Raw genomic sequence first — 25,707 nt, 5'->3', positions numbered from 1 at the left:
ACTCTGACCACTGAAAGTTCAGCCAGTTGTTTACTGTCTGTGATCCCTCACCAACTTAGAGCTACATGCATGAGTCAAAGGGCAGAGCCTGGGCCACTGAGTCATCCCCCACAGCCAGTATGTGCTAGCCCAGCCAGCCTCCATGGCAGCTCAAGGGCAGAGCCTAGGACTAGTTCAGGCCTGCCCAAAAATGATAACTGTAACCCCCAAATAGTAAATTCAAAGGTTATATACCCTCACACAATCATATGACACAAAGGCTTGTACCACACTGCTTGCAGTTTTTACCTTTAAAAACCCTCACCCTGAGAGCTCAGGGCCATCATCCTCCTCCACCTGCTGTGTTGGAGTGTTGGACACAGTCCAAGCCTGGGCTTGCTTGTTGTCAATAAATGCCTGTATGTTTCGCATCGGGTATCGGTTCTGTGGTGGTCTTGCTTAGGGGTCTCGTGATGAGGGCACAGTACTAAAGCTACTTAAAGTGTTCCTTGATATAAAAATGAGGTAAGGCTTCTAGGCTCTTATTAAGCTAACGTTTGTTGATATCAAATCAGACAAAGAACACAAAGATGAAATTACATACTGCTGTGGTCATTTTAATTTTTATTATAATTATTGTTACTATTCTTATTATCTGCCATTTCCACATGAATCCCTCTTGTAGTATACGCTCTCACCCCCTACTCTCTGCAGTCCTGGGACATAGTTCCAACTAATCTCTCTCTGTGTCTCTCTATCTCTCTCTGTCTCTCTTTCTCTCTTTCTCACAGGTTAATTTCTATTCATTCTTTGATACCCCCCCCCCAAGGTTAATCAGAGCCATCTGTGAGAACGTGGGTTTGGAATTATGTGTTGGAAGACTCCAAAAGAGACACAACTAAAGACAGTGACTCCCCTTCTCCTAAAGTCTATCCATACATAGCCACAGTTAGGAGTTAAAGTGTGGGGCCCTGTGAGCCTCTCCCCTTACTAGGCTGATTGTGGCCAGGAATGGTCTTGAGTATACCCAGAGCAGGCGAGTACATCTGCTCTGAGTTACTAATTACAACAGCTGTGTGGAGTCTGGAGAATGTCATGTCATGCCCATTTCCCCTTGGCCCTTTTTATTTCCTCCCTACCTCCTCTTCCTCAATATTCCCAGAGCCATATACAGGATATTGTAACTGACTTGTTTAGGGCTGTGGCCACATACAATGCTTATTTTATGCATCCTGTACTGTGAAGACCCACAGAGACTTCCTAGTGAGAACTTACTCAGGGTCAGAGAATCTGTGCTTGCTTTACCCAGCAGGGCTGCCTAAGGAGATGATTTGGCCAAGGGAGTGTTTATCAGGTGTTTGGAATGGTCTACACTTGGCTGTACAGTGTGTTTTGATCTTGCAAGGAGGAGGTCTTTTGCCTCTCCCCTTGGCATATTTAAAAAAAAAAAAAGTCCTTTTGAATAAACCTCTGGGCTGTTGGGTATTGACCCATGCCCTTCCAAAGCTATCCTGTGTCTTTCTCCTCGTCATCTAAGTCTATCTTTCTACCTAATATTTCCTAATTCCTCTCTTTTCCACCTAAGAATCCTTGAAAGGTCAGAGCTAGATTCCTACACACTCCCACATTGGACAGCCACAAGTTTCTGCTTTCACCACTGAATGTTCAAATTGAATTTTCTGTGCTTTTTTTCCCCCCAGAGCTGCGAACCCAGGGCCTTGCGCTTGCTAGGCAAGCGCTCTACCACTGAGCTAAATCCCCAACCCCTTTTCTGTGCTTTAAATGAAAGCACCTTGAGCATGCCTTCCTGGAGGCACACTTGTTTCTGAGCTAGTGAAACCACAATATCATCATCAGTGGTGAGAGCAGTAGAGTACACAGTAGAATTCAAACAGGTCCCTTAATGGACTGACAGACCACTGACATCCTGAGACAACATTTCCTATCAAAATCCTCAGTTGCTGAAAAGTCTTCCCACAGGTCAGTATTGATAATAGTGTAATTCCAGAGATTTGATTGGCAATAGTGGAAGTCTGTAAAGGAAAAAGGATAAAGATGGCTTTTTAGTGTCACTTCTTTGCATAGTGATGGAAATGATTATCCAGCTTGCCAGGAAAGCTCTCCAGAGTGAGGTATTGTGTCTAAAATTTAGAGTATTTCATATATGAGTAGAACGTGCAGCTGAAACCCCACTTTTACCTTTATCAAGTGTTTCCTGCATGGAGCATTTCATTTTAATTCATTATTTTCTTTGAGCCATCCAGCTCCTCTACCTTGTATGCAAGCCTGATATTGTCTCCTACCTGAGTGATGTCTTTATTATGAAACTTACTGCATTTTCATTTCTTGTTTCATTTCAGTTTTACTTTTTTCAGTGTTCCTATTCATTAAATTATTTTTTCCTTTTTTCTTGTTTGTTTGTTTTTGGAGACAGGGTTTCTTTGTGTAATAACAGTCCTGGCTGTCACTGAACACCTTTTGTAGACCAGGCTGGCCTTGAACTCACTGAAATCTGCCTGCCTCTGCCTCTCAAGTGCTGAGATTAAAGGCATGTGCCACCACCGCCCGGCTAAATTTATTTTTCATATCCTAGAATGTCCTCATTTCCTTCAGTCTACTGTGTTCTTGCCCATGAATCATTTTGTTCTTATCTTTGAATTGTTTCACATGCTTTACAGATTTTGACCATCTGGAACATGATGGTTTTTGAGTTCTGTATATTGGATGTCATTTAACTATCTCTCCTTAGTGGATACAGATATGGTTTGTGCTTTGAGCCAAGGGCGTTTTATCTGAGTTTTGTTTTGGGAGTGGTACCTGAGCGTCAGAATTTAGGGTGTTGGTTGTCTTTTGCTGTGTGTTTTTAAGCCAGGGGGCTGGTATGACAGGTCAAGAAATTAGGCAGGATAACTTACATCCGAAAGTTTCAGGACCCAGGGTGAGGGTCAGATACCGGGGTGCTGCGTCCTCCTAGATGCAGTTCTGGTCCAGGCTGGCAGCAAGCATGTGGGGAGGCTGTGCAGAGCGGGTCCAGGGCAGCTGACAGCTGGAGCTGTGTGGAAGGCAGCCTGAGACCCAGTGGGAGGGACGGTCCCCGACGGGGCGGGGACACCTGTCAATCATAGGAGTTTAGGGAAAAAATAATACTAATAACCCGCAACGCGGTTGGCGGGTGGCGGAAGCACGTAACCGGAAGCGGGGTGTTTTGGGCGGGACCAGGAGGATCCGTTTCAAGGAACTAGGCTGAAGGGACCGGAAATTCTGCCTTTCGGTGTTTTACTCGGGGAGCCCTGTGGTCCGGAACTTCACGTGGAAGACCCGGCCGGGTCCTCGGGACCTGAAACCTCCCGGAGCCGCAGTCTCCGCGCGGGCGGCCTGGGAAAGTCACAGTCACAGCGCAGTGGCGGGAACCGCAGCCCGGCGGCCCTGGAACCTCCCAGGTCAGAGGAGCTGCGGGGCTGGGACGCGGGAGGGAAGGACGGGGTGCCCGCGGAGGCTGCTCAGAAGGACACAGCTTCCAAAATTCTATTGCAGATATCTTTCTGTTGTCGGTAAGTTTGAGATCCTATGAAGTGGGTCTTGTTTTGTTCACTTATCTTACTGTTCCCAGAATATTCTGTCTTAAAATAATTCATAAAGTAGTCTGGTAGAGAATCTACATTATCTCGTTTGCAAGCAGGCTTCTCTTTACTATTGGGGCAATTCCAATGGAATTTAAATTCATTCATGCTTTCTGACTCCCCTGTTTTACCACATGCTTAATCAAGAAAGTAGCTTTTGCCCCTGAGACTAGGCATCTCCAGAGAACTTTGTAGATAATAATCACATGAGGAATCCGTGAAGATATGATTGAATCAGAGAATATATTTTGTGGAGTGCTACAGATATAGTTGTACACCTTTTCCTCGGCATTAATTTTCCATGTGGGATATATGCAGTCTGGGATGTAAATACAACATTCAGAAATGTGTCTTCATATGCTGTGTTCTATTACACGGTTTGTTGACATTCAGTGGTGTGACTAAGGACTTGTTGTAGGAGGGGTGGGAATGCCTAGACCCTGCTCACAGGGCTTTTTGCACAGATCTCCTGTTGTAGAAGTGTAGCAGTCTGGATTCTAAGGGTGAGAATAGTTTTCTTGAGTCTCCCTTGGGAAAACTATAGTGCATGTGTGTGTGCTGTGTGTGAATGAGTCTCACATCCCAGAGAGTAAAGGGAAATCCTCAGAGAAAGAGACATTTTTCTTGATATTTTTCTCTCTCTTTCATGTTTATCCTTTTAGGAGGAATTAGTATCTTTCGGGTTTTTGTTTGTTTGTTTGCTTGCTTGCTTGCTTCTTGCAAAGTTCCAGGTGCTTTCTGAAGATCTCTTTCTCCTATGCAGTCTCACAAGGTCGGTCAGTCCTGCTCACCTGTGAATCTGAACAAAGAGCCCTGGATGGAGAAGAGAGAGGAGACAGTAGCAAAGGATCCAGATATGTTAGAGGGTCTGAGGAGGGGTTGAAGAGATGGGGACGGGCTCAAGTGACAATAGAAAGAGGACATAAAGTTGTTTTTGAAACGTTCTGTTTCATTAGAAATGATTCTAGAGAAATCTACTGAGAATAATCTCAGGATTGTCCTATTGTAGGCATTTGAAGACTCTGTATATAAGAAATAATACTCAGAAACAAATATAATTTTATTTGGTTTTGCAAGTAAGTGATGTCCCTCTTGCATTCATGTTGCTGGTTGTGTTTATACCAATACTGAGTAATTTAATTACTATAATTTTAATTTGGTATTTAGTTAGAACCATTGAAGTCTCTTGGTTGTCCTTCATGCAGAGTTTTGGGAAGATCTTGTAGTTTCTTCAGGTTCTGTGTCTTATAGGCTTAATTTCTCTATTTCCTAAAATGATGCCAGTGGGATTTGGTAAGAGTTGAAGTCTTTGTGGTTTCTTATAATTTTATAAATTTTAGGGAGATTTTCTCCATTTATATTTAAAAAATGCAGGTAAGATCTTGCTACAAAGTAGTTAGAATCTTTACAAAACCCAAACATCCTTTTATATTCCTTCATGTTTTAATAAGGACATGCTATCAATAATATTAGTATTCACATATCTTTTGTTTTGGTTTGGTTTTTGGTTTTTCCAGACGGTTTCTCTGTGTAGCTTTGCGCCTTTCCTGGAACTCGCTTTGGAGACCAGGCTGGCCTCGAACTCACAGAGATCTGCCTGCCTCTGACTCCCTAGTGCTGGGATTAAAGGCATGTGCCACCACCGACCAGCTTCACATATATTCTTTGTATTCTCTTTTCTACCTACTGTTGATGTCAGCATTCAAGGTAAACATTGATCTGTACTAGGTTCGGAGACTTGTTCATGAAGCCATACCCCCACTGGAGCATGCTGATTGAACTTTGAGAAGACTGGGAGTTTTCTGCTGTGTGTAAATGATTCTCTGGAGTGCTGCTGGGCATTCATGGTTTTCTGTGCTCTTCGTGGCCCTCTTTCTCAGTGGTGGTGTTGACGCTTCCTGCATTGTTGTCTCTGCTTCCTACTATTGTCATTGATTGGAAACTGTTTTATAAGGTGAATTCATGTGGATCATATAGCTTTCTGGAAATGGGCATTTGATCCTTTGCTAATAGTTTTTGTTTTGTATACTGATAAATTTAGCTTTTCCTCTTACCTACCATAATTATGATCTACGCTCTTCACAGAAAATCTTTAAAAAAATATCGTCCCCTCTTAGCACTTTGTATCTTTACATTTGAAGTAAATACTTTTATAGAAAATGTATATTTTGATTTTAGGATGTTTTCTCTTTTTCTTTTGAATCTGTATCCTCTTTTCATGTTTGATTTGGGGAATATTACCCATATACATTTCAAGAAATCACTGAAGGAAAATATAAACATACCATTAAGTTAAATTTTGCTGTTATGTTTCTTTTTCTGAGTTCCTTCTTATACTGTTTATATTTGCAGTATATTTCATCCCTTTATAACCTTGAGTAGCATCTTCTCTAGGTTTTCTCTTTGCTTGTTTGGTTGTTCAAGAAGCTGCACTCTAACTTACCTGGAGGCTGCAGTGAGTTGAATTCCCACTGACATTGTGTCTCTGTGTTCTTCTTCCTGCCCTGTCTTCAGTGTTTGAGTGTCGACACTGGGCAGAGAGGAGATCTCAGTGAACAGTAGATGAGCATTTTCTTCATTACAGTAATTGTGGAGAATGTAATATGTACATTTTAGCTGTTTTAACTGCTTTGATTATGGTCCTTTGGGGGCTTATTTATTGATTGCAATATTACTTATTTGCTTTGTGTACTTTTCTATTTTAACATCTTGGTAAAATATGGGTATTTGTGCTTTGTACTAAGGAAGGTTGCTAATGAATTTATCCATTCTGTAAGCTATTTCTTCCTACTTTCGGGTATTACAGTTTCTGTGCAATTTTTTCATTTGTACACAGTCATGTTTCTCCAGTTCACTGCTTTGGACCTAATTTCATTCTTTGATATGTGGATATTTACTTTTCCATACAACACTGGTTGACGAGGCTTTCTATTGAGTAGCATATGTTAATGGCGTTTTGGAGAAATTCCTTTGGTCCCAGTGGTTTGGCTGGTTCTGGATCTGCTGCTCTTACTCTTTGGGTGTCTGCTCCTCTGCCGCCGCCATGGTGCTGCTGTTCCTGTGGTCAGCAGTGCCATCTGAAATCACAGCTGCCATGACTCAAGCTGTGCTCGGTGTGTCTGGATTGCTCTGCACTCTTAGGGTCCTTGTGCTTCCATGTAAATTTGTAGGAGTCTCTTTACTGTACCTGTGCATTGTCCTGGGTTTTGAGTTGATCATATAAATCCTTCAACACTGTCATTTTCACAATAATGCTTTGTGTTCCATGTGCATGCCTGTTTTTCCATCTTGTGTCATCCTCCATTCCTTCAGTGAATTCAAGTTGTATTTACATGTCTCTCTTGTACTTGGTTAGCTTTTTTCCTTCTGTTTTTTAATTTTTGTTGTTTACTGCTCAGTTTTAATTAAATAAATAGAAGCAATAACAGACAGTATAAATTGCTCTAATCGGTTGGTTATTTAGATGATAAAAACAAAATTTCTGTCTCCAAGTAGACATTGATATCTCCCCTTAATTTCTATTTCTATAAACTTCGTTCAGTTTTTATAATTAATAAATAGTGATATTTAATGGTTTCATAGGTTTTTTCATTCATCATTACCCCCCTTGTGACCCTGTGTTCCATCCTTGGCTACGCATGTTTTCTTCCCAGTTGCCCTCATATTTTATGTATGATTTGGGCTGTTTGGGCCAGATAGCCAGACCATAATGTGTCTGTAATTCCAACTGGCATGTCATATGACAACAGAGTTTTTCACATGTCACCTCCCCATCCTCCAGCTCTTAAAATCTTTTAACTTCTCTAATGTTCCCTGCAATTTAGATGTGAGACTATGGAATTCCTATCATAGCCTGTGCAGTAAGCAGTCAGTTGTTCTCAGTATTTGATGAGCTATGAGTCTCTGAAATAACTGTTGTCCATTGAAAACAAAGTTATTTAAACCTAGGTTGAAACCACCACCAAGCTGTGGTGTGAACAGAACCAGTAAATATTTTTGGATATATACACATCGATTTTGGGTTTGTTGTTGTTGTTGTTTTTAATACATGTAGTAAAATGTCTGTAGTAGGTTCTCTCTTTAGGCCTGTGACTTTTACCATCACTGGGTTTTGGCCAGGTTGCCTGTGCAATGCATGTATTTCCTTCTGTGGAGCCATACTCAGATCAAACCAGAAGGCCTTCTACCCACAAAATAGTCTTACCACTTTGACACCAGTGAGCATGCCTTGTTGTGAAAGTTGGGATTATAGCATACAGAATCCAAATCTAGTTATAGCCATTGATAACTCTGGCCCTTTCCCCTACCTGCATAGCAGTTTTTGACACTGTATATTGTCCACCAGGGTGTCAAAGATAATATCAGACACTGAGTGTTTTGCTGACTTCTCAACACCTTGTTGGTATGTTTAAAAAAAAAAAAAAAAAAAAAAAAAACCTTCCTCGGTGGTGGTGGCACACACATTTAATCCCAGCACTCGGGAGGCAGGGGCAAGTAGATGTCTGTGAGTTTGAGGCCAGCCTGGGCTACAGAGTGAGTTCTAGGAATGGCACAAAGCTATACAGAGAAAACCTGTCTCGAAAAACCAAAAAAAAAAAAAAAAAAAAAAAAAACCAATTGATTTTTGTATGTGGATTATATAGCCTATGAAGACGGCTGTCAGATCTTGCTTTCTCATAGGCATATATACCTTTAAATTGCAGAATTCTATTTCTTACCTAAGAGGTCCCCCTTTTTTATTACTGTCCTTTATTTTCACGTTTAAAATTTTCTGTCTTTCAACTATGTACTTACTCACTGATGCAATGTATTGACTGTGGAGGATACCCTACTCTCTTGATTAGAGTGAAATGATTCCAGCTGTTCTTTTGAAGTGTCAGGTTTAGGATTTTGTCTCATTTACTTTATTATGCTGAGATATATTCCTTTTGTTCTCACATTCTTCAGAGCTTTTATAATAAGCAAATGAGATTTTGCCATAGACCTTTCTTTCATGGATCTACTGACATCATCCTGTTTCTTCTCGTACTCACCCTACATATTTGGTATCTTACATTGGTGAATTCATAGGAGTTGAAACATGCTTGCATTTTTGACATTAGATCAGCTTGCATTCTCTTTCCATGTATTTGGAGATAATCTCTGTGTCTATGTCCATCCTTGAAACTGTCTGATTTTTCTTAGCATATATTTATTGGGGCTCATCTGCTTGTGTTGAGGTAAAACTAGCTTTGTATGGCTTTCTGGCAATCCTTTTCTTTTTGTTTTATTTACTGTTCTCCTTGTGGTATTAGTATAATGTTTGTCTAAAGAAAAAGAGAATTCTGTGCTGACTCTGTCCAGTCCTCAGACACTATTAAAGGAAAACCTTTCTGCTTTAGTCTCAACACTGCTTAATCTCTTTTCTAGTTTTGTAATTTAGAATGTTGATTGTTCACTTGTTTCTAGGAGGTCATCTTTTTCTTCAGTTCCAATTTCTTTGCACGTGACTTTCCACAGCACTCCGTAAGGTAACTCTGATGTCATTGGCCTACAGTGCAATGTCTTCTTTTTAACTCTCGTTACTGGGGAGTTCACTCTTTTAGTTTGGACTAGGTGAAAAATGGTTCATCAGTACTTTTGTCTCTTCATAGAAAGAAGGCTGTACATTGACTCATTGTGTTGTCTTTGAGTCTCTATTTCGTTCATTTTATACAACTTTTATAATATCTTTCTATGTACTATTTCAGATTGACTTGTTCTTTATGCTTGTAAGCTCTCAGCCACATAATTACGGACAAATGATTTTACAACAGGGACATTGCTGCCAAAACTTCCCAGTGTGTCTTTGTCATCCCACTCCTGTGTCACTGTTTTCATGAGCTGATACTCACCCTGACACTCTAAGAAAGTGTCCTCAGTACTCCATGAATTCTGTCTCACTGTTCATCGGTTTAAGTCTTCACTATAGCTACATAAGGAACAATAAAGCAAGTCCTGCAGAGGTGGCTCAGCAGTTAAGAGCACTTTTTGCTATTGCAGTTTCCAGGTTCAGATCCATGTGCTTGCATAGTGACTTAACTCAGGATCCAAAGGATCTATTGCCCTCTTGTGGCCACTGTAGGTACCTCATGCACGAGTTACACTGACCTACCTGAAAGCAAACATCCATACACATGAAATTAAAATACATTTATTAATTGTTGCTCTCAGTGTCTGCTACTGGTGTTATATTTAGGTCTCTCTCCTGTTCCAGTGGGTTCGAAGCTACTTCCCATTCATGTTGAGGTCTCTGATCCATTTGGACTTGAGTTGTGTGTATGACCGTAGTTGAAGAGAAGGAGGAAGGATTATAAGAACAAAGAGGGTCAGAATCATGATGGGGAAAAACACAGAAATAGCTGACCTAATGGGAGCTCATGGACTCTGGACTGACAGCTAGAGGGGCCCTGAATGAAACCGAACTAGGCCCTTTGAATGTGGGTGAGAGTTACGTGGCTTGGTGTGCTTTGAGTCCCCTGCCAATGGGACCAGGCCTTACACAAAGTGGCTTTTTATAGCTCATTCCCTGTGGTGGGATGACTTAGCCAGCCTTGATAAAGGGGGGATGGGCTATGTCCAGTCCCAACTTGGTGTGCCCGCCTGTGTTGACTACTCAAGGGAGGCCTTACCCTCTATGAGGAGAAGATGGAGGTGGGATGGGGTAGGTAATGGGAGGGGGAGAAAAGAAGGGAGGAGGAACAGGAGTTGGTTTGTAAGAGGAAAAAAAAATTTAAATAAAAAATTATAACAAAATTAAAATGCATAAATCTTAAGAAAGAGAAACAATAAACGATCTAGAGGTATTACATAAGGATTTGAGATAACAGGATAGTGGATCCTGGATATGTGATTTCAAATGGCCAAACTGAAAAAATAAATGTCAAGTCAGCAATGTGTATTCGTTTTTATTGTTTGGGACATTTCATTCATGCATATACTACATGTTTAATGAAATTCACTCCCATCCCTCAGCTCTGATTAACTACTCCCAAAATGCTTCTTCACATTTCCATATTCACAATCTTTAAAAAAGGACTGAGACTGATAAGCTCCCTGTACGTGCATGAGCTATATCTCTGAAGAAAACTGACTCAGCCACTTCCAAGGCCAAGAGTTGTCTATAACATCTCAGGTAGTGTGTGATGATCCCTTTTTCTCATGCTGGGATTTGAGCTGGATTAACCTTGTGGGGTTTTTTTTATCCAGCCCTAGCTTCCATGAAATCAGTTGTGCAGTGACAGCCATGTGCCTGATAGGGAAACCAGATCAGCTCTGCCTGTGCTGTAATTTTATCACAACCCTGAGTACCATGATAACATGAACAAACAGTTGATATCACAGCAGCAGGGAATCCATTGGCAACCTGGGGGAAGTCACCAGTCAGCAATGCAGTTGTGGGAACCATAGCAGGCATCCCAGCAGTCCTGGAACTTCTGAGCTGGCAGAGCCGCATTGCTAGGCAATAGGCAAACAGGACCAATGGTGTGATAGTTCTCTGCTTCTGCTCATAAGAACATGGAGTCTGATACCTGCTTTGGATAGATTAATCCTGTCAGTAAACTTTAGGTCATATGAACTGGGGCTTATCATGACGTTTTCATTCATCTTATGATTCCCAGGATATTTACAGAAACATCTGGTAGAGGACTTGCTTCATCTATTGTCTGCAAACAAGGTGCTCTTTGCTATTGTGGCAATTACAAAACTCCTGGGATTTAAATTCATCCATTCTTTGTAGCTCCCCTGTTTTATCACTTTACCTATTCAATAGAGTGGCTTTTCCCCAAGGCAACTAGGCATCCTCAGAGAATTTTTTAGATATTAGTCACTTAAGGAGCCACTGCTTCTTGATTCAGGAAGAATATTTTAGCAAGGTTTTGGTGGTGGTAGTGGTGTTTTGTGTGGGGTTTGTTTGTTTGTCTTTTATTTTTTTTGTTTGTTTGTTTTGTTTTTGGTTGTTGCTCTATAACCTCAGTCCTCTGGAAGACTTACACCCAGTGCTTCTAACCACCAATCCTCACTCCACCCCCTCTAACTAAGTTAAAACTACAATAACTACAATAGAATGTGAACTTTTGTCCTGTTGCAATGTCAGTCAATACTGTACCTTTTTTTCTTTGTGGATTGTAAACTTAGATTGACAAATACACTCTTTGTTATGTTGATGTGTTTCATCTATTCCAACTTCTAGTAGAGATTTTATGGTGAAGTCTTTTGAAGAATCATAAATCAGATTCTGTTCTTACTGAGATTCTATTTCTTAAAATCTTTAATCTAGGTTCTGCTGGTGTTGTAGCTGGTAGATTATTGTTCTTATTGTTCTCCATTCCCAGTGATGGTTAGTGCTTTCCTGTGTTGTACATGATGGATTGCTTCCCAGTTCTCTGCTATTCATTTATTCCTCACATAAAATGTATTCTGTCCTGTGTCTTCATGGATAATCCATGTTTAATTCTTTCTTCTCTTTTTTTCTTTGTGGTAATATATTGTGTCCCCCAATATATTGTGCATCCTAAAAAAGTTTATCTGAGGATCAGAGGAAAAAGCCAGTCACTGAAGGAAACACAGAGGTCAGGCAGTGGTAGCACATGCCTTTAATCCTAGCATTCAGGAGGTAGAGATCCATTTGGACCTCTGTTTGAAAGACCCCAGACCCCTGAGATACTCTCGTCTGCGGGAGGACACCCCAGAAACCAAGATTCCAAACCAGCAGATGCAACACTCGATAGGAATGTATTAGGCACTGGCACAAGTGGGCTCTGTGCCCTGGTCAGTCAAGAGAGCCCCAAGCAGCGGTTACAAGCATTTTTAAAGGCAGAAACTACAAAATTAGCATAAGATACCAGGTGCCCCGGGTTTGGCCCAATTTAAAAATCATCATATATTTCAGCAATCATTTTGTTACGCAGGAAATTTTGTAACACTCGTAGTAAATTGGTTGGCTTAGGGGAGTTCTAGGGGGAGCGGTTACTCTGGAGGGGAGTTCGAATAGTTACATGCTTGTGATTGGCTGACATGTGACCTAGTTTGCTGGACTCACCAGATGGTCCTTATGTTGGGTCCCATTTGGGGAATTTTTAAACAGAGACTTATGTTTGTTTGTTTGTTTTTTTAATCTATAATTACAGACCTTGTCCCAAGGCCAGCGTCTGGACTCTGAAACTTTTTACTTATTTCCAGGGAGGGGATGGGTCGGTGTCGAATGCAAGCAAGTTTACAGAAGCAAAGTCAGCAATTTACAATTGTAAAATTTATCTCTAATTTTTTTTTTTCTCATGTTGAGTTCAAGGCCACACTGGAAACAGAGCCAGGTGTGGTGGCACACGCATTAAATTCCAATGCTAGTTAACCATAAAGGTCTGGAGGTAGACAGGAAGTGACAGAGCTGGGCAGGAAGAGGAAGTGATGATGTTGCTGGATGGAGAGAGAGGAAATGAGATGGTAGAACAGAAAGGCATATAGATGTGGGTATATAGGAAGTAGGTCTCTTTGGAGACTGAGGTTTCGGTGAGGTGAGATTGTCTGTGGCTTGTCCTATTCCTCTGACCTCTCAGCTTTTCACCTCAGTATCTGACTCTGGTTTTTTTTTTTTTTATTAGTAAGCCTGTTTAGCAATTCGTCTTACATTTCTTTTTTTTTTTTTTTTTTTTTTTTTTGGTTTTTCGAGACAGGGCTTCTCTGTAGCTTTGGAGCCTGTCCTGGACTAGCTCTTTAGACCAGGCTAGTCTCAAAATCACAGAATTCACAGAGATTCACCTGCCTCTGCCTCTTGAGTGCTGGGATTACAGGTTTGCACCACCACCGCCTGGCTTTTTTTTTTTTTTTTTTTTTTTTTTAGTTTTTTGAGACAGTTTCTCTGTGTAGCTTTGCGCCTTTCCTGGAACTCACTTGGTAGCCCAGGCTGGCCTCGAACTCATAGAGATCCTCCTGGCTCTGCCTCCCGAGTGCTGGGATTAAAGGTGTGTGCCACCACTGCCTGTTTTTTTAATTTTTTGAGACAAGATTTTTCTCTGTAGCCTTGACTGTCTTGGAACTTGCTCTATAGACCAGGCTGGCCTTGAACTTATAGCAGTCCACCAGCCTCTGCCTCTAGATTGCTGGTATTAAAGATGTACACTACTACTGTCTGGTTCTCTTGTGCATATTTTAATCTGATTATTATTTAAGTAGGTTATTGAGTGAAAAACTTGTGTTAAATTTAGATCACATTGAATTGCACTTCCTTCACCGTCAAGTGTAGAAGTTATTTTTTCAGAATTAATACTACAGTTGACAGTTCTTTTCTTTCAGGGTTTTAAAACTATCGTTCCATGCTGTGCTGAATTTAGTCTGTGGGTAAATATTCACAAATATTTTATTTTCCTAGTATTTGTTGGTGTTAAAGGATAGGAGAAGACAATTGGAAAATAGATACACACTGGTACAGCACTTAGCTATGAGAATAGCAGAATAGACCTTGGAGATGAGGGAAGCATCTGTCTGAGAGACTTTCCTAGGGAAGACTAGACTAGACTGATGTGCTCTCTTACAAATCAAGAGTCCCACATCCTGAGACCATTCATAGCTATTTGAGCTTTATTTAATTTAAACAGTTCGTGTTGAAACAAGTGATAGTGACCTTTGAAGGGAAGGTTGAGAAATGTAGAATAATTTATTTGAGGAATGTCAATCCTAGGTTTTATTATAGTAGAAGTCCTGGACCATTGGTTTCTTAGTGCAAGCATGTAAAACCATGGGATATTCATCCCATCCCAGAATGATCTCTTGCTCAGTTTCCATGAGATGGAAAATGTACCTCATCAATTAAAGACATGAACAGAATAATGTCATGGGACACATTCTGTTTCCATATTTAATATTGCTGTAATTGAAACACAGTATCTGTCACTGGAGCAAGAATTTTTGATGCTGATGAAGTTGACAGCACCACTCAGCCTGTATGTTACAGGCAAAAGTCATAAAGTGATGTGATAGGCAAAAATGTCCTGTTTTTCCCTTGAAAAGCCATGCATTTCTATGCCCATTTTTTACTTGAAACCCTGATGCTGACCGTGAATCCCCTGTGCATCAGATTCTAAATATTCTATATTCACGACAGCATTATATTTTACCTTTGATTCTCAAAATTCTGTTGTGCAGTTGCTAAATTTTCACTTACATGAACTGTGGCATATCCTGATACTTTTACTCATATTATGGTTGTGAGAATATTTACAGAGAAATATTCTGGTAGAGTATTTTCATGTTCTATTTTCTTTGCTATTGTGGTTATTACAAAGCTCCTGGAGTTTAATGTTATCCACGCTCCCTAACTCCCCTGTTCTACCACTTGCATCTTCAAGAGAGTGGCCTTTGCACGTCGAGCTCTCTAGAGAGAATGCAAAGTTACCATCTCATCATTCTCTGTCCCATCCATCATTATCCACATTTTCATCCCATTAGCCCCGTTGTATTTCATGTATGTTAACTCACTCTCCTTCCTCCAGTTCTTACATTCTTTTACCCAAGTTCAGTAATGTTCTCTGAGATTTGGATGTGGTAATAAGGATTTTTCACTCACAAGCTTTGCATTCTGCAGTCTTTGAAATAACTGTTACCTGTTACAAACAAGATTTTTCTGACATAGGCTGAAAGCAGTACCAGGCTATTGTGTGAACAGAACCATTTAAAGGCAGTTCCAGTATTTCTACATGGAGCAGTATGTCAAGAGTAGATTCCCTCCTTAGGTGTGTAATCTTTCCAGTCATAGACTTTTGGCCATCTTCCAGTACCATCTGTGTATTTGTAGGTTGACCTCAGTTTGAGTCAGAATGTCTCTGTTATCCACAAAATAGTCTTGGCACTATTACACTGCCTGACCAGTTGGTATTGCAGCACAAGGGCTCAACATCTGGGGACAGACACTGGTGGTTCTTCTCACCCAGCAACCTGCAGAGCACTTTGAGCAGTTTGAATGCTCTATCAGGGTATCTAAGACTTTAGATACTGACTGCTAATTTCTGACTATTTAGATGCTGATTGCTGACTGAGTAGATAGTTTTCTGCTGACTTCTCATCGTATTTTGTTTGAATATAGAAACAAAAGTGATGTTTCATTGGATTTTCATATATTTTATAAAGAGGGTTGTCGGATCTGAGCTTTCTCTTGGAATATTTGTAGTTTTTTGAGTAAAGAATTCTGCTTCTTGTAGTTTGAGAAAATGTGCCTTCTGAGTTTTCTTATTTGACACATTGAAAATTTTCTCTGTCTCTTGCTGTTTATAAGCACTGATGCTCTGTGTTGACTTAATGTGGAGGGAGTGGACATCCTTGTTTCTTCTGATTAGAGTAGAGTGATGTCAGCTCTCTTCATTTGGTGTGATGTTAGGTTCAGCATTCTGGCTGTTATCTCCATTAGTCTGAGGTATGTTCCTTCTGTTCTCTTGTTCTTCAGAGCTTTTATTGTGAGGCAGTGTGATGCTTTTCCACAGGCCTTTACTGGATATGTTGACATAATTGTGTGTTGTCTCAAACTGATTCTATTTTGTGTCTTTAGTTAATTGGTTTGTGGGTGTTAAAACATTCTTTCATACCTTGGTAGAAATCAATCTGAGTTCTATTTCTATATCCATTAGAATCTCTTTGTCAGTGTCCATTCTTGCAACGGGTCTGAGTTTTCCTTTGCAAAGATTTTTCATCCTCATCTGCTTTTTGTATCAAGTAAAGCCAGCTTTGTGTAGTGATGGTCTAGCGTTCCTTTTCTTTTATTTAGTTTTCAGCAATATTTTTCCATGGAGGATTAGTATAAGAATTTGTAAAGGAATTAGAGAAAGAAGGGGGGGACCCTCTCACAGTGGGGACTCCCTTCCCTCCTGTACTCCTAATTAGGCAGAAACCACATCAAAAGACCTGTTTACACAGAGATCTTCCATTAAGCAGGAAAGAAAAGTTAAAATGACTGCTTTCTGACTCAGGCAGAAAAAATGGCAGCAAACCACCTTGCAGGTGGAAATCTTAAGAAGAGAATGGGGGAACTCTGTGTTAAAATGGGCTAGGGTGCTGTGTTAAAGGAGATAGAGGATGAGGGAGAAGGGGAAGCAGACAAGGGGAAGGGGACAGGTATATTTGTCCTGGAGGGACAGAATACTGCCTCTGGATAGAGAGGACAAAGAGGTGGCAGGCACACAGGCAAATGACATTTTTTTGGGAAAACCCATTTGTTGGAATAAGGTGATTCATTTTAATTGGGCATGTTAATAAGAAACCTGGGCTTCTGATTGCTGGACTTCAGTAACTCAATATCTGGACCTTGGGAGAAAACTTCAGGAGGATGAAGTGGCCAAATAAGAGAATAGACATTGGTGGCTAGCTTTAGAGATGTAATCTAATGGTTTTTAGCAAAGCAGAGATAATAGGAGAGAAGGGCAAGGCCCTCCACAGGCACATGTTCCAGTGGACTTGTGTCCTTTCAAAGAATTCAGTGCTGAATCTGTCCAGTCCTCAGGCACTGTTAGAGGAAATTCTGACTGTATCTGTTTCAGCACTTGCTTCTTTTCTGGCCTAGTTTTATGACATAGAAGTTTGAATCTTTCACTTGTTTCTAGGAAATCATCCTTTTCTTATTGAATTCTCATTCATTTTTTTATCAGTTTCTACAGTACCCCATAAGGAAACATTTGGTCATTGACATATGGCAGTGTCCCATTTTCAGATCTAGTCATGTTACTTTGGAGATTCACTCTCTTATTTGGACTATTGAAGAATGGTTTGTCACTATTTGTGTTTCTGTACTGCAAGAAGTCTGTGCATTGACTCCTATCCTTCTTTGAGCCTCTGTATCATTAATTTCCACCCTGGATACCCAACTCTCCAAAACCTCCACACTAATCAATCAGATGTCATATAGAAGGGACAAGTTTCTTCTGCAAATGGGTCCTGATGGCACAACAATATTTAGCATCTGATGAGGAAATAAGTCGAATGCAGTACTGCCAGTCAATTTTCCCCTAAGTAACACTGAACAAACTCTTATCTGTGGTTCACATTTGAAGTATAATGAGAAACAGCTCACCTTGATTGCAGCAGATTGCAGTTGGACGTCTAAGGTCCCTGAAGGACATGCATATTCTTCTCTGAGGAGACTTGACTGCGTGTGGTGCTGTTCACTTGGAGCATTTGTTCCTGCAGCATTTCACCTTAATCCCCTCACTGCTCTTGAATTTCATGTTGCTGCTGTGAATTCCACTGATTGTCTCAGGGAACCATCTTCAGAATGGACACATTCGGATTCTACTGCTGCTTATCAGGTCCTTCTTCTTCTGTCAGTTTTAAAACAATGAATTCTCCATTCCTGTGTTCTCTGGTTTCTGCTATGTAATGTCAGTAAAGCTGATGAATTATATCTGTTTCTTTCATTCAAGTTGATGATTTCTCATCTATTGCTTTATATTGTAGATGTAAGAGCTACAACCTCGTTTTCTTTTTATTGTGTTAATATTCTTGATGATCTTAGTATCCTTATTCATTTGGTTTTCATTCTTCTCACATAGCTCATTGACTATCTCTTGAATTCTTAGTGTGATAAATATCCATCATTAATTTGACAGATTTGGGAATTTCATTTATCTAGGTCTTTTGAACAGTTTTTCAACTATTCTTTATCATAAGAAATTTGGAGCTGTTTGTTCTTTCAATATGATAGAAAATGATTAGAGCCGTTTTCCCAGTCATGAGAAGTAATACAACATCAGTCCACACAGTGACCAGGATGATCAGGTAGAATTATGGTAGTATTAAATGATATCTTCTCTCCCAGGGTTACTCTAAAGTACTTGAGCAGTAGCAAGGAAAGAAACCATCCAAATGTCCACTAAATATCAAGAAAACTATTGGATGTGGGATAAATATAATGTCAATGTAATAAAGTGCTATGTATTTACTGATGCCACCATGGTCATAAAAACTTGTTATAATAGTATTTTGAGATTCAGAATGCACTCTGAATTTTGAATTTTGATGCATGCATTAATATATGTATGTATATACTTTTATGCACATATGTGTATTTATATGTATGTATGTATGTATGTATGCCAGGAGAAGCATGTCACTTAATACTTACATGTGGAACTACAAGTTGATCACGAGAGAGGAAATCAGTAACAGCCAGGAACTGAGGGGAGTCACTGTAGTCATATATATTACTAATTGGGAACCTGAGAACTGCCTGGAAGAATACCACGACACAGCTGTAGCATGTTTGGGAAGATAGGTGATAGGATTTTGATGGATCTCACATAATCCGTGATTAATTCCAAGGGCATACCCTGAGATGGTTCACTTTATTTCTATAAAAAGTCTCCTCTCTGGCAGCCATCAGGTAGTTTCTGCCATGATTCTTCCTTGATGATTCTGCTTTGACTTTGCCTAGGACAATAGTTCTCAACCCATGAGTCGAGGCCCCCTTGAGAGGGATCAAACAACACTTTAAGAGGAGTAACCTAAGACCATTGAAAAACATTTTGATCTTAGGAACTGAGGTACTGCTCCTCTATCCATCTCTAGATGAGTCCACCCACATGCAAATACATCCACATACAAATACCAAAAGTGTTTTTAAAGACTCGCAGCATTAGGAAAGTGGCGAAACACTTACTTAAAAGATTTAGCACACAAACATTCCATTTAAGGATGTATGGCCTGAATTGTAAATTTCTACCTATAATGCATTCACATGGATTTCAAGTGATTTGTAATCTCACACAAAGGTATGCATACAAATTAGAAAACAGGTCCACATTGAAAGGAGGAGTAAATTGGAAAGATACATTTACCTCACTGAAACATGTAAACTTTCTTAGATAATGATAAGAATGGCTGTAATTAGGCATCCACAAGGATGACCCCAGATGAGCCTACTAGCAATAGAGGTGAAGGTGCCTGAACTGGCCCACCCTGGTAATCAGATTGGTGAATACTCAGTCATCATAGAGCCTTCATCCAGTAATGATGGAAGCAAATGCAGAGATCCACAACCAGGTTCCAGGCTGAGCTCCGGAAGTCTAGTCAAAGAGAGGGAAGAGGGATTCTATGAGCAAGTGGTGTCAAGATCATGCTGGGGAAATCTACAGAGTTAACTGAACCAAGCTCACAGGAACTCACGAACATTAGACTGACAGCTGTGGACCCTGCATGGGAGCAGACTAGGCCCTCTGCATATGGGAGACAGTTGTGTAGCTGGGCCTGTTTGATGGGCCCCTGACAGTGGGATCACTGGTGATTGAGCTGGCTTTTTGGAGCCCATTACCTATGATGGGATGCTTTGCCCAGCCTTGATGCAATGGAGAGGAGCTTGGTCCTTCCTGAACTGAATGTGCCAGGCTTTGCTGACTCCCCATGGGAAGCCTTACCCTTTTGGAGGAGGGATAGAGGGTGCGAGAGGAGCGATAAGAGGAAGATCTGTGGTTGGTGTGTAAAATGAATTAAAAAAAATTGTAAAATAAAGAATGACTACCTAGATTTGATGACAAGTTTATTAACATTTTAAGAAAAAACATGCTATTTGGCAGATAGAAGATGTGTCTGTCCTCCAAGACAGCATGACACATGTGGTAAATACATGTGTTATATCTGCTGGATAGAATGGAATGAAATGTAATCAAAGGACCAGATATTTTATTCCAGTGTTATGGCTCAGGGAACTCCATTTTATGTTAGGCATCCATCTTGATACCCACTAGCCATTTTTTCTTTGACTCCAGTCTCTTTAAGATAATTCCTAGTAACCTTGGTTCAGTGACACCTGCTCACCCAAAAAAGTACAGCAGTGAATATCTACTTGTTATGATATGACTGTTTGTTTAAATTCTGTAACTTATGCAGATACCCAAAGATTGTTTTGAGTTGCCTTAACCTCTAAAGTTGGCAGAACAGAGAAGTTTCTGCTTGCTTGCATAGACATTGAAGGTCTTGTAGTTTCCCTGTGTAAAAACCTTCCTCACACTCTTCCTGCACAGCAGTCTCAAATTTGGCTTAGAGATTGTTCATCTTGCTAGCAGCTAATCAATAAATCTTTTAAGTATAATTCTTTTGAATCTATGGTCTTTTCCTAGTGATCACAAACTCCATAACACTAGGTATTTTCTACTAATGTACCAGTGCTTATAACAGTGTGCAATGATGGAAAATTTTAGAGCCCCTGAAACCTTTTCTCAGGAAGTGACTGATCTAGGATTGTAACTGTATGTTCATATTGGAGACAATTTTCTGTTTATTCAGAGAAACACACACACCCTGTGTGCTGCCTTCTTCCTCTTATCAGTCTGGAAGCCATCCATTTCCTGAGCTGTGAACTTATTAGGCTATCATTTAAAACTTTATTCTTACCTCATGATGCCTTGTGAAGAACACAGTGCAGAACTGTTCATTCACGATGCACTCCTGTCGCAAGGCTGCATCATGGTTTGGGGTTCTTCCTCCTGTAAACCTCATGAGTGCAACTGTTGTCACCTGCCTTGCATTGCATGACCACTGCCAATCCTCCAATACCCATTACGTTCTCTGTTCTTAACTCCATTGAAATCTCTTGTTCCCATCCCAAGGTCCTTTGTATAAATAGTATGAATGTACTGTGTTTACATTAAGCAGCTCTTTGTGTAGTATATATGTTAGGCCCTTGTATGAAGAAAGCCTAAGTATTTACTTCACTTTCTTAGCTACCATTCATTTTTTTCTATACTTTTCTGACCTGCAGAGCTTTGTATTCCATGTAATCCCTTTGTCATTTTCCCTGTTTAATTTCTGTCCTCCTGGAATCCCTTTCAGAGTGTGTTTGCTTATTGCTAAATAATTAAGTATTTAATCATGTTTTCCTCTAGCACTTTTAGCATTTCAAGTTTTTGAGGAAATTCCTTGATCTAGTTTGTGTTGATTTTTGTGTAGGGTGAGAGACATGGAGCTAATATTACTTGTCTACACATGTATAATCATTTTTCCCAGCACAGAATGTTCAAAGCTCTCTTTCTGGGTTTGTTTCTTATGGATTTGGCTTACTGTACCTTTCTGTTTTGTGTTTCTTTCTGGGATCTCTGTTCTGTTCAGTTTTTTACATGTTTCTTTATAGGTAGGACCATACTATCTTTGTCTTTGTGTTATGATATATGTAAGGTCTTGTGATACCCCAGCAATACTCTTTTTAATGATAATTTTGATACCTATGGTTTTCCTGTGTCCATGTAACTTTCCATATCTACATTTTTGGAAAATATCAGTATTTGCTTATGGGATTGCATCAGTTCTGCTGGTTGCTGTTAGTAATATAACCATGTGCAGGATAGTTTCATGTCAACTTGACACAGTTATCAGAGAGGAAGGAACCTCAACTGAGAAAATGCCTCCATTAGATCTGGCTGTAGAATGTTTTTTTTTTAATTAGTGATTGACGGAAGAGGGCCCAGATCATTGTGAGTAGTGAGCTGGTGGTCCTTTATTGTATAAGAAAGCAGGCAGAGCAAGCTATTGGAAGCAAGAAAGTAAGCAGTACTTCTACATAGCTTTTGCATTGGCCCTTGCCTCCAGGTTCCTGCCTTGTTCGTGTTCCTGTGCTGATTTCCTTCAGTGGTTAACAGTAATCTGGAAGTGTGAGCTAAATAAACTCTTTCCTCTCCAATTAGTTTTTTGATCTTGGATGTTTCATCACAGCAGTAGAAACCTTAACTAAGATAACCCATATACACCTTTTGTTCATCTGTCTGTGTACATAGAAGTCCATTTCTTTGTTTGTATCACTGCTTTTCATTTTTTTCCGAGTTCCTTAAAAATTTCTTCATAGAAATGAATTCATCATTACTTACTGTTGTTCGTAGATCTTTTGGAAGCAACCTGAATGACTTAAATTTCTAAATTACTTTTCAAATTGACATTATTAATAGAGAAAGTAGTAATTTTGTATGTTTTATTCTTTTTAGTATTTTGTGGAGTACTTAGCAAATCGAAGATATTCTTGTGGTGATTGGGGGGGGCGGTGATCACATCATCAAGTGGAATTTGGTGCCTTTCCTACCTGTTTGTCCTTAATTTTTTTTTAATTTAAATTCATTTTACATACAAACCACAGATGCCCTTCTCCTTCCTCATTCCCTCCTCCAAAAGGGTAAGGCTTCCCATGGGGAGTCAGCAAAGCCTGGCACATTCAGTTGAGGAAGGACCAAGCTCCTCTCCACTGCATCAAGGCTGGGCAAAGCATCCCATCATAGGTAATGGGCTCCAAAACCCAGCTCAATCACCAGTGATAGATCCTGATCCCACTGTCAGGGGCCCATCAAACAGGCCCAGCTACACAACTGTCTCCCATATGCAGAGGGCCTAGTCTGCTCCCATGCAGGGTCCACAGCTGTCAGGCTAATGTTCGTGAGTTCCTGTGAGCTTGGTTCAGTTATCTCTGTAGATTTCCCCAGCATGATCTTGACACCACTTTACTAGACTTCCAGAGCTCAGCCTGGAACTTGGTTGTGGATCTCTGCATTTGCTTCCATCATTACTGGATGAAGGCTCTATGATAACAGTTAGGGTATTCACCAATCTGATTACCAGGGTGGGCCAGTTCAGGCACCCTCACCTCTATTGCTAGTAGTCTAATCTGAGGTCATCCTTGCGGATTCCTGGGAAATGCCCTAGCACTGGGTTTCTCCCTTACCCCATAATGTTTCTCTCTATCAAGGTATCTCTTTCATTGCTCTCCCAGTTTGTCCCTCCCCCAGGTCAACCATCCCATTCCTTCAAGTTTTCATCCCCATCCCCTCCCCTTTTCCTACCTGTTTCTCCCTAATTCTTTATTCTTATTCAAAATTGTCTGCATGACTCTTAAGCCTCTAAATTCAGTAAGACTGGTGAACACATACATCTTCCTCTCCTTTTCAGTTTTCCTGCTAATGCTGTTCATTTTTCTCTGCACTGTATTGATGGTCTCAGTGTAACACATCTGCCTTTTTCTGTGTTCACCTGTTTTCCATTTCTTCCTGTTTCCTTGAGAGTTTATCATTAAATCTGTTGAAGTTTGTCTTGTGACATAACCATTACTACCTGGATTTTCTTATCATGAGTCTTTTATTCGTGATTTTATTTTTAATATTCTGGTGGGTAAAATTAGGGGTATTAATCTACTTCCTTCTAGTTAGAAATGGTAGTTTGCTGGTTTTGTTTTGAACATAGTATGTTATTCCCCAGCTCTCCTATTCATCTATTCCTTATGTAAAATGCATTATTTTCTGTGTTCCCATGGCTAGTATCTCTCTAATATTTTTTTTTTTTTTTTGGAGCAGAGGATCGAACCCAGAGCCTCAAGCGCTCTACCACTGAGCTAAATCCCCAACCCCTCAGATTTTTCTATGTATACTTTGCCTATAATTATGATCTGCAGTGCTGCTTGAGTGGATGATGGCCTTTGTTATTTTATAGCCCTTTTCATTTGCTCTTCCTTCTCTGAATATTAAGAGCCCATGTTTCTGGGTGCAATGATAAGTTTCATAGTCAGTTTCTTTCACCATTGTAAATATACCTTTTCATGCTCTCCTATATATAGGAACCCTGACAGGATTTCTGGTATCATTTTGGTTTAGGGTTCTTTTATGTGGTTTGACATTGTCCACAACAGAGTTGTATTAATTTTGGTTTTATACTTTTCACACCATTATGTGAAATTTCAACAAGAACCCCAGTCTTTCTTTCTGAGACAGAAACTCAGAGAAGAGCAACAAGAAGAATGGATGCTTCTGTGATAAATGCTCCCCAGGTCAGTGTCATGTCCACATTTCTCTGAAAATTGTTTTTGTGATTGAAACCATTCAAGACTTTAATTCTCTACCTTTGGAAATGTTATTGAAAGTGTTTGTTTTCTATTATCTTTTTTCTTCTCTGATAATCAAGATTAGGGCTTTAAATCTTTCACCAATATAGCAGACACTTGTCCCATTAAATTTTCACACAGTTTTATACTATGATGACATGAATTTCCATTGACTTAAGACTTGCAGTTCTGAAACAGAATCTATTGTTAATGATGCTCAAAGAAATAGATTGATGGCCAGTTTTAAATAGGATAGACTTGTGTCCTTTCGTATTAATGAGGAAGGAAGGTCTCAAGTGCCACACTGATTGCATTTCTGGAATGGTCAGTGTTCCAGAAATAGGCTTATGAACATGGACATACCAATATATAAGGGCCTTTTCACTGACATCACTGAGCAATTAATGGCAAAGTAGAATTGGAAGAGATCCACTGTACTGAAACTTAATAGTAAATATTCCAGCATATTTGGCTTGCTCTTGCCAGAAAATTGATGTGTCTGTGAGGAGATGCAGATTCCAATATTCTAGTTTCTCTCTTGCCATTTTATGTCACTCAATAATGATGGGTGTCTTGACACTTTAAATATATTTGTCTCTGGAGAGGTTCTATTCAGTTCTCAATGGTAAGCTCTCTTTTAAAAGATTATTATTTTCTCTTTATATTTTTTTCCATTTTTCAGGCGGGGAGTAAGCATTGCTGTCTCCACCTTTGTATGACATCATGTGGAATATTAGAATTTTCTAAAGAGTATTGACTTGGTGCTTGATGCACATAAGCTGTCAATTTTCAAGCATTTAAATGAATGTCTCTTAATTATTTTACTCTCTTCTGTTGGGGAAAGAAGGCTCCCTCCACCCTATGATTTTCCTTTTGCTGACACTTTGTATTACAGGGGAGAAACCCTGAAAAGTTGTGTCAGTGTTTCTATTTCTTTCTTTACAGTAGTATTTTGTTTATATACATACATTTTCATCTGCATATTTTTTGTACACTGCATGATGAAGTATGCCCCAGTTGGAGTCAAACCCTTGGCACTGAACTCAGGCACTGTAGTGAGCTGCCATGTGTGTAGAGAGGATTAAATTGTCTCTGGAAGAATAGAAAGTGCCTTTCACCAGTGAGCCATTTCTCTAGGCCTCAGGTTTGCATTTCTGGTGCACACTTATGACAGAGACATTATATATACTTATCTATGCCACCAAAATCCTGTTCGATGAATGAAATCAAAGCCTGAAGAACATAATACAGTTGAAAATGCAAGTT

The 25,707-nt window shown here is 39.9% G+C and overlaps 1 protein-coding gene across 2 annotated transcripts in view; it reads left to right on the top strand.

The window, feature by feature from the left end:
• The window catches only part of LOC118576664 (zinc finger protein 420-like), an 84,314-nt gene that overhangs the window by 45,310 nt on the left and 13,297 nt on the right, over positions 1 to 25,707 (top strand). The window contains exon 1 of one of the 2 annotated variants that reach the window (XM_036176864.1): positions 24,313 to 24,387. The exons of the other annotated variant lie outside the window; for it this stretch is intronic. Coding sequence (XP_036032757.1) covers positions 24,358 to 24,387 — 30 coding nt within the window. The 5' untranslated portion in view covers positions 24,313 to 24,357. Of the gene's footprint in view, positions 1 to 24,312; positions 24,388 to 25,707 lie in introns of those variants that run through there. 2 annotated transcript variants of the gene reach the window in all.

Source organism: Onychomys torridus, unplaced genomic scaffold (assembly GCF_903995425.1).
Source record: "Onychomys torridus unplaced genomic scaffold, mOncTor1.1, whole genome shotgun sequence".
Taxonomy (NCBI): domain Eukaryota; kingdom Metazoa; phylum Chordata; class Mammalia; order Rodentia; family Cricetidae; genus Onychomys; species Onychomys torridus.
This window is presented reverse-complemented; position numbering and strand designations above follow the sequence as displayed.